The sequence below is a fragment of the Propithecus coquereli genome, unplaced genomic scaffold, assembly GCF_000956105.1.
Source record: "Propithecus coquereli isolate 6110/MARCELLA unplaced genomic scaffold, Pcoq_1.0 Scaffold13, whole genome shotgun sequence".
Classification (NCBI taxonomy): Eukaryota; Metazoa; Chordata; class Mammalia; order Primates; family Indriidae; genus Propithecus; species Propithecus coquereli.
This window is the reverse complement of record NW_012137191.1, coordinates 13,519,641-13,529,462: the sequence shown is the minus strand read 5'-3', so window position 1 is coordinate 13,529,462 and position 9,822 is coordinate 13,519,641. Positions and strand designations below refer to the sequence as shown.

The following is a 9,822-nucleotide window of genomic DNA, read 5'->3' as shown; positions in this document are numbered from 1 at the left end:
AAGATTGGTGACAGTAATGGTGTTCCTGTTAAAATAGCTTATAATATTTTGAACTTGGTCCTTTTCTCGTATTTAACAAAGTAGGCGAGATACATGTTGAAACAAAAATGATTTTATAAGTTAAGCTATAATTAAACTCATAAAGCTTGTGTGCTTTACTTTGAAATGTAGCTTGTACCTTAAAGACCAAGCTAAGACCTGTTGTGTCTGGTTTAATTGTAATTATAACATGGGATTTAAAAGCACCACACTTACTGCATTTAATTTTCCCACTCCTTCAAAGCAAATTATGGCTTTATTATGTTTAAAATATTTGGTATTTTAAAAGTGGTAGTTTAAAGAATGTGATCATAGCATTTTTAAGTTGCTTCATGAAGACAAATCAGATATACAAGGTACTCAAATTCTTTGTAGTACTCTGATGATGAATATTTTGTATTTTATATTCTAACATCTCATTTTCATTTTTATTTCGGAAAATTATTACTGAAATAATATATTGAATATCCAATGACTTTTCTACAATAATTACTGATAAAAGATTCTTTATCAATGTATAACAGCATCAAAAATATTTACATTTTGTTGTCTCAACTGGAACATAAATAATATAAGTAGATTAAAGCACCTATAGGTTAAGGAAGTCAGATTTCACAGATCTTTTGTATGAAATGTGAAAATCAAAGAGGGAACACAAGAAAAGTACTGACAGGAGTCATAATGCATGAATGGAAAACATTGTAAGATTTGTGTGTGTCATTAAAAATGCCTTGAAGATCTCATAATCCGACTGACTCTACACTTTTGATTTAAAGCTGTATAACCTGTTTTGTTCCTTTTTCAAATGATGCTACTTAGGCTACAAAGTGAGTATTGTTTTTTCTGTGACGCCTTCATAAGAGGAAGTTAGTTCTGTGTTCGCTATTGTAGTTCCTACTGATGAAGTATGATTTGGGCCATGACAGTTTAACCCTGCTGGTTCTTAACAAGTTTAACACCCCCATGTTACCTCTAATACATGTCATTTCCTTTCCACATCTTGCAAGCAGGAAGAAATTGACTTCAGGCACTGAATTTTATTTATAGAAATGTAATTGTAATTTCTTATTGCATTTGCTCTTCTAGCCTTTACTGCTAAACTTTTTCTTTCTTATTTCAGAAGCAGAAGTGTCAGAACATTCAACAGGTATAACCCATCTTCCTCCTGAGGTAATGCTGTCAATTTTCAGTTATCTTAATCCTCAAGAATTGTGTCGTTGCAGTCAAGTAAGCACTAAATGGTCTCAGCTGACAAAAACTGGATCTCTTTGGAAACATCTTTACCCTGTTCATTGGGCCAGAGGTAGGTAAATGAGACTTTTAGTTTGTTTTAACAATATTTGCATCTATTTTTCTAGATGAATACTCATAGACATTAATAAGCAAAGCCAGGGAGGGGGATCTCTGAGAGGTTGACCAAAAAGTAGATTTTATAGTTAGCTGATGTGCTCTTGGTTGACATGTTTGAAAAGCTAACAATGCTGAAGCATTCATCAGTAAATTATGTGGTGTCTGACATTTCTTTTAAAATAATTAGGAAAAAATAGTCTGGGGAAGAAATGCAAAAAGATAGGCAAAATGTTGATTATTGAGGATAGGTGATGGGTACATGGGGATTCATTAAGCTAGCTCTTCCTACCCTTGACTATGGAATTTTCCCTAATTATAAATTAAAAATGAAATTAATAGGTTTTCAGAACAGCTTTACATAATTAGATTATAGGAGTATTTTAAAAACACAATAAATTTTGTAAAATTTAAATATGAGATACCATTATGGCTTGGTTTTGGTGGTGGCTCAAAATAACTGTGAATCTATCTTTAACATCTTTTTTTGTGATTGGTAATGCCTCATTCTCTAAATAATAATTTCATATTAATTAATTACATTGTGGTACATTACTTTCACATGTGAACAGTTAAAATTTTCTTTTCATAAACGTGTAATGCAGTTATGGGGTACATGCAACTAATCTGGCATATATTTTCTGTCACTGAATTAAAACAATTTCTTCTAGGTGAGTATTAGCCTTAAAATTCACATTAATTTTTTTTTGTAGATTTCTGTTTGTGGCTTTATATCTGATTTAAATTATGAATCTGATTTAAAAGCAGTTTTATTTGTCACAATAATATATAGCACTTTTAAGATAAGCTATTAGATATTTAATGTTATTTTGAGTGAAGCTATTTGTAGTACTAGGTAAACTTACATGATCTAAATGATTAGAATTGTTATTTTTATGTGGAATAATTCTTTCTATTAATTTTAAGATAATGAAATACTGAGTGAAAAGTGAAATAAGGCGAACATGGGTGTATCAACTACTTTTTTGTCCAGCTATTTTTAAGAATTAGTTGTGAATACATAATTAGATACGATTTGATATGAATGTCAAATGTGATAATGCTGTGCTAACTTCCGTGAAGTCACTCAAATCTTAAATATGCTTTTTTCTGTTTTTAATATGTTTAAACAAAAATTCCAATAAAAATGGTTATTTATTTTTTATTGTATTTGTTTTGAGTGGTTCTCAATCAGAATTAATTCTTACTCCCCTCCAGGGGACATTTGAAATGTCTGGAGACATTTATATTTGTCCATATTTGGGTATTATACTGGTATCTAGTGGGTAGAGGCCAAGGTTGATACTAAGCACCCTACAATCCATAGGACAGTCCCCCACAACAAATAATTGCCTGGCACGAAATGTCAATAGTGTCAAGGTTGAGAAATTCTAGTTTAGATGTAATGTTAAGAGTTCAATAAATTAATTCTACATTATCTCTCACTTTGCTATCATGTAAGTTAGTTGTAACACATTCTCCTCAAACTATGAATTTATGGTTTAGCTTTACCTTTATCTTTACCTTTGACTTCTGTTCCCACCTATTTCTGAACTGCTGACTGATTCACTACAGAGTAGAAGGTTCTGCCTCCTTTTGTTTATTAGCTATCATAATGGGGCTGTTGCAGCAGCTAGTATGAAGCCACAGTAGGGGAAAATGTTATGTTGTTTTCAATGATTTCTAAAATTGTATGCAAGATTATTGATAATTACTTTTCTTATAGATGTGATTATAACAATTAAGCTTATTACTGTAAAAGACAATTGAAAAACTTCTTGTATAGAGAGTAGCTACAAAGCAGGTACATAGCAGACTATGTAAATTTTTGTAGTTATTCTATTTCTATAGTTTGAGAAAGTTTTTACTTTGAGAAAATATGAACTATTGGTTAATTAATTATTATTGTTAATTGAACCCACATAGTCATAGTTCTTTTCAGTATGTCTGAAATTGAATCCAATACTTACTTAGTTTTATTTTTTTTAACCATCATTAAATATTTCTAAAAATACCTGGCCCATTGCCCAGGGCTCAAGTATTTTCTGTGTGTAGAGAGTTTTTATTGTAAATAGGTTAGTTTTATAATGACAGGCAGTCTAATTTTATTTTGTTTTTATTTGTTTATTCATTGAGTAGGTGACTGGTACAGTGGTCCTGCAACTGAACTTGATACTGAACCTGATGAGGAATGGGTGAAAAATAGGAAAGATGAAAGTCGTGCTTTTCATGAATGGGATGAAGATGCTGACATAGATGAATCTGGTAAGCATGTTTAGAATTAAAATTATGATGTGTTGTTTTAATAATTGCTGTTATATTAAGTACTTCTAATCATTAGGTGTTAAGATTTATGTGTTTTTGTGTTTTCTAAAGAAGCTGGTATTTCTAAGCCTTACTACTTAAAATTTGAAGGAATAATAAGAAAATTTAAAATTTTGAGATTTTAAAAAATGTATATAGGGTTGTTTCCCGTTTGTTTTTATATTAAAATAAAAAATTAGAAAATGATGTCTTTTTCCTTATGGAAATAATGTACATTCATTATAGTACTTTATAGTTTACAATATGTGTTTTAGGGCCATTTTAAATGATCAGTTGAGCAGCATTTATTGATTGGGTCATCTGTGGCCCAGAGGAAGGAGGATGAAGCTGTCGAGGCTACTTACTGGATTTGTAAACATTCATAACACTTGCCTCATAAGGTTGTTGTAGAATGAAGTAATATACATATATATACATATATATATATATATGCAGAGTTTTTGTAAATGGTAAGGAATTATAAAAACTAGTGTAGCTATTCATTGAGCATTGAGAGTTCAGGGTGAATAAGACTTTATTCCTACCCTTAAATAACTCACAAATGGGGGCAAATTTAGAATATGTAATTTTTAAGGTACATAATGAAAAGTGCTATATAATAGAGGTGCAGAGAGATGCTTTTTGGGAGTATGAAGAGGAAGACAAATTCTGTCTTCGATACTATTCTAGATGATAATTACTAAAAGATGATGAAATAGTAAAAAATTAACAAACGAGGTATTTTTCTACTTGGTGAAACTGAAACTATAGGAAATTTTATTTATAAAACTGCCCACTTAAGAAAGCTAATCTGGTCTGGTGAAAGAACTAAACATATGAAAAGTAAGAACTGTAAGTATAAAGATTATTATTTCAGCAGGAAAAGTAGTTCATTTTTATGAAATGAAGATGCTACATTTTGGTATAAATAAAAGTTTGGGAGGTACTATATAAGGAAGAGTTCTATTCCAATTAGATTTGATGATGTGCTTACCTATGGCAGGCATTGTTTTAGGTATGAAAGTTATAAAGATAAAATGGAAAAAAAATAACCCTGGCCTTGTTCAGCTTAAAATTTGAAGTGGGGAGGCAGATAATAAACACAGGTAAAATATATGCTATGTTAGATGATGATAAGTGGTGTGGAGAAAAATAAAGAAGGGAAAGCATGCCAGGAAGTGGGGAAAGAAGTTACAGTTTTAAATAGAGTGGTTAGTTAAGGTCCCCTGAAAAAATTTGAACAAAGACCTGAAGAAGATGAGGTCTTTGCTCAGATGTCAACTTAAGACTCTGTTTATTCTAGAAAATTCATAATACCCATGATAAGAATTTTGAAGTCTATACCAAACTCAGTGTATATGTCTCAAAAATTAAAGATAGCCAAGGTGAAAACTGTTGTTTTCCTTCAATATTGAAAAGGAAAGGTTTATACTATAAAAATTGAGCCTTTTTTTTTTTTTTTTTTTTTTGAGACAGAGTCTCACTGTGTTGCCTGGGCTAGAGTGCCGTGGCGTCACCCTAGCTCACAGCAACCTCAAACTCCTGGGCTCAAGCGATCCTCCTGCCTCAGCCTCCCGGGTAGCTGGGACTACAGACATGCACCACCATGCCCGGCTAATTTTTTCTATATATTTTTAGTTGTCCAGTTAATTTCTTTCTATTTTTAGTAGAGACGGGGTCTCACTCTTGCTCAGGCTGGTTTCGAACTCCTGAGCTCAAACAATCCTCCCGCCTCGGCCTCCCAGAGAGCTAGGATTACAGGCGTGAGCCACTGTGCCCGGCCAAAATTGAGCCTTTTAAAGATAATAAATCTGTTCTGTTGATTAGTGGATTTAAGACTAAACTTTGGATCTGCCATCTACTTCAGTGCTTTTCCAGTTTAGCTGTCTTTACTAGTCTTGCAGAGAAGTTATTTTTCATAGAATGTGTAATTTTTTTTTTAAAGATTTCACAGTCCCAATTACCCTGATTTGATCATTACACATTATATACAGGCATCAAAATAGCACATGTACCCCCAAAATATGTACAACTATTATATACTGAAAAAAATGAAAGATTTCACAGTAAGTAGTACACATTTAGATACTAAAAGCCATTGAAACAAAAGAATGGCTTGGTAATAAAATAGAATAAATAGAGTTCATTAAAGTAATTTTTAATCTCTTTATATTTTACATATATATCTGGGTAAAGGAGGAATTTAGGATAATATCTATAAACAAAGAACCATTAGTAGCAAATTCATTTTTTTTAATTTCATGATATTATGGGGGTAGCAAATTTAGTAATTATTCTTTCTACTTACATTCCTTTTGTCAGCTGTACTCAGTTTTGTTTTAAATGAGACTTCCTTAACTTTGTTAAACTCCTTTATGTTTAGAGACGTTTCATGTTAGGTCTTTAGGTAAGCATAATATTATTAGGATCCTGAGAAAGGCAATAAAATTATTAGTTCATTCTTTTTAGTGTAGTGTGTTTTTGCTGTATCAAATTGGAGTTTGTAGTTTTTTCATTGCGGTTGTTGTTACAGTAGCGCATCCTATTATAAACATCCAAGCTTTACAGAAGCTAAGTAAGATGCAAACTTATTTTCAACGTCTTAAAAATTCTAAAGTACCTTTCTTTGCTTGATTCGTTATCATCAGGCTAATTTGGTTGAGTTGCAAATCTCTTCTAGCTCCATGTCCTTTTTATTTAGGTAGAATAACTGATGGTGCTTTCACTATGGATCATTTTTGTTTTGATATATCATATATTCTGATCTCTTGGAGAACTTTTACTATTCTTTCAGTATTCACAGTTTTTTCCAAAACTTTTCATTACCTAAAAATGAAATTACTTACATAAGGGAGTGTAAGGATAGCAAAGTATTTCATATTTAATGATTTGGTATGTCCTTGAGTAGCCTAATTATAATTAGTGTACCAAGTTCTTAGACTTTTAAATTTGTTTTTACAGAAGAGTCTGCAGAGGAATCTATTGCTATCAGCATTGCACAAATGGAAAAACGTTTACTCCATGGCTTAATTCATAATATTCTACCATATGTTGGTACTTCTGTAAAAACTTTAGTGTTAGCATACAGCTCTGCAGTTTCCAGCAAAATGGTATGTATAAATTAGCACTAGTTGGGATATTAAGAAAAATTGCAATATATAACTTTGATTTGCTTATTCCTGAGTTTAATTAAGGAAAAAAACCAATTATCGAGTGCCTTCCCATGAGTAGGCATACTCTGTTAGCTTTCATGTTATTTCATTTCAGTTCTCACAATCTTTGTAGCATAGATACTGCCTACATGTTATAGATGAGGAAACTGAGACTATAAGAGGCTAAACATTTTATTTAGTTTCAAGTGATGAAACCCAGTTTTATGTGATTGTTTATAATATGTAAGGCATGTAATATGGGCAAGTGAGAGGAAATCACTGTTTTATAAAAGTGTATCTTGTGACTTCCTACATCAGAATCTCCTTGGGTATTCCTTAAAAATGTAAATTTCTTGAGTTTATTCTCATAACTACTAAAAAAGATTCTCAAGGATTTGAGCCTAGAATATTTTTAGTGCACTGTTAAAGTGATTTTTTTTTTTTTGACACAGACTTTTGAGAATCATTGGATTGTATATACTAATAGTTATTTGTTATCTAATTAAAAGTCTACAGATCTTGATAATGACAATTTCCGCCCCCCGCCTCTCATAGGTTAGGCAGATTTTAGAGCTTTGTCCTAACCTGGAGCATCTGGATCTTACCCAAACTGACATTTCAGATTCTGCATTTGACAGGTTAGTTGTGTTTAAATATTTAAATATAAGAAAAAATTGTTCTATAATTTCTCATTTATATAATTGCAGTTTAATCATACTATTATTTTTTACTACCAAATCTCAGTCATGTATGGCTGTAACTGGATAGCACCTTCCAATTCTTTTCCTCTTGTTCACAAGTCCCGGCTGATCCAAAACTCCTATTAGTATCATCTTAAATTCTCTATAGTCCTATATTGTGTACTAGGCCTTTGAGCCTTGCTGTGCAACCATGTAGGTTGGTATTATGTTTTTAAGAAATTTTAGTTTTAGTTGGGCTCTAAGGGCCACTTGGCAAAGCTCTCTCTTACATTCTTCACAGTTATTCTGAAATAGTGTCACTTTGTTAAAGCTACACTCTTCAAAGAGTGTATTTTCTTTGATACCACCAATTTCTCCTGTATTCTAGCTCACTTCCTCTTTCCCACCCTAGCATTTATATCAGCATCTTTTTTCCTCTTTCAGTGGGAGAGGTATCCTCTACTCTGCCTAAGGCTAATGCTCTACCAATTCCTAGAGCTTGTTACTTCTGGATTTTCCTCTGTTAATCATTAGTTATTCTCTTTCTTTCATGTGTAGGCAACCTCTCCTCTACTGGTTACTTATAGAATGATAAACTTAAGTCTCTAGCATCTTTATCCCTCTCCCATCCTGTCCTGTTAGGTTAGTAATAAATACTCTTAGTTACTAATTACTCTCATTATATTTTTGTGTTCCTGGCATCAAAAATAGCACCTGACAATAGATATTCAGTAAATGTTTAAGTGATTATATTAGATATAAAATCTTTCTTCTAGTTTTCATCTACATACGTATAGTCAAATGTTTTTGAAGAATTTAACAATATCCATTAATATTCTTTTTACCTCTAAATTATAGTTGGTCTTGGCTTGGTTGCTGCCAGAGACTTCGGCATCTGGATCTGTCTGGTTGTGAGAAAATCACCGATACGGCCCTAGAGAAGATTTCCAGAGCTCTTGGAACTCTGACATCTCATCAGAGTGGCTTTTTGAAAACTTCTACAAGCAAAATTACTTCAACTATGTGGAAAAATAAAGACATTACCATGCAGTCCACCAAGCAGTATGCCTGTTTGCACGATTTAACTAACAAGGGCATTGGAGAAGAAATAGATAATGAACACCCCTGGACTAAGCCTGTTTCTGCTGAAAATTTCACTTCTCCTTATGTATGGATGTTAGATGCTGATGATTTGGCTGATATTGAAGATGCTGTAGAGTGGAGACATAGAAATGTCGAAAGTCTTTGTGTAATGGAAACAGCATCCAATTTTAGTTGTTCCACCTCTTGTTGTTACAGTAAGGATATTGTTGGACTAAGGACTAGTGTCTGTTGGCAGCAGCATTGTGCTTCTCCAGCCTTTGCATATTGTGGTCATTCATTTTGTTGTACAGGAACAGCTTTAAGAACTATGTCAGCACTCCCAGAGTCTTCCGCAATGTGCGGAAAAGCATCAAGGACTAGACTGCCTAGGGGAAAAGACTTAATTTACTTTGGGAGTGAAAAATCTGATCAAGAGACTGGACGTGTACTTCTGTTTCTCAGTCTGTCTGGATGTTACCAGATCACAGACCATGGTCTCAGGTGAGTAATTAGTTCCAGAGTATTAAGAAATGCACATGTTCTATTTTCAGATGGAATATAAACATTTTTAAGTCATTCGTTTTAGTTGATTTACTTAAGCAAAAGGGTTAACCAAAATCTGCCCTAATTCAGTGTGTTGAAACAGTATAACTTCTGATACCAACATGAAGTTTCATTTCAGTAAGTTCAAATCCGTTGAGATATAGGGAAGAACATAAATTTAAAGGTTTAATAAATACTTAGTAAATGGCTGCATCACATTTTTAAGGTACTTTAGTGGATGAATAAGATATAATTTTTACCCTCAAGGACATGTAACAGAAGAAAATATGTGTACCATATTCTGTTGCTATTATTTTACATTGAGGATTTTGGGAAACATTAGAATGTGCATAGAGGTAATTTAGTGCAGTTATACAGCCATTAAGTGGTTACAAAAACCAAAGCACAGCAGAGCTAGAGTTTAGATTGTGTAGCTGGAGTTTAGAATTTTTGGTCCTTGATCATAATCTACTTACTTTCTATTGCTTTCTTAAGTCATAAAGAAACGTAGAAGTTATACATTTTATTTTCTCTTTTTTTGTAAGCACAATATTTAGTAGATTAAACTAAACTCCTTTTTTCCCTAGAGGAAAGGACAGGTGGAGATGAAACATTCATCAGCCTAGAGAGGTAGCTATTCTTTTTTTTTTTTTTTTTTTTTGAGACAGGGTCTC

General features: G+C 32.5%; 1 protein-coding gene across 1 annotated transcript in view; it reads left to right on the top strand.

Moving 5' to 3' along the window:
• The window catches only part of FBXL5 (F-box and leucine-rich repeat protein 5), a 50,453-nt gene that overhangs the window by 22,369 nt on the left and 18,262 nt on the right, over positions 1-9,822 (top strand). The window contains exons 4-8 of the mRNA XM_012638400.1: positions 1,160-1,342; positions 3,526-3,651; positions 6,652-6,800; positions 7,398-7,480; positions 8,381-9,106. Coding sequence (XP_012493854.1) covers positions 1,160-1,342; positions 3,526-3,651; positions 6,652-6,800; positions 7,398-7,480; positions 8,381-9,106 — 1,267 coding nt within the window. The remainder of the gene's footprint in view (positions 1-1,159; positions 1,343-3,525; positions 3,652-6,651; positions 6,801-7,397; positions 7,481-8,380; positions 9,107-9,822) is intronic.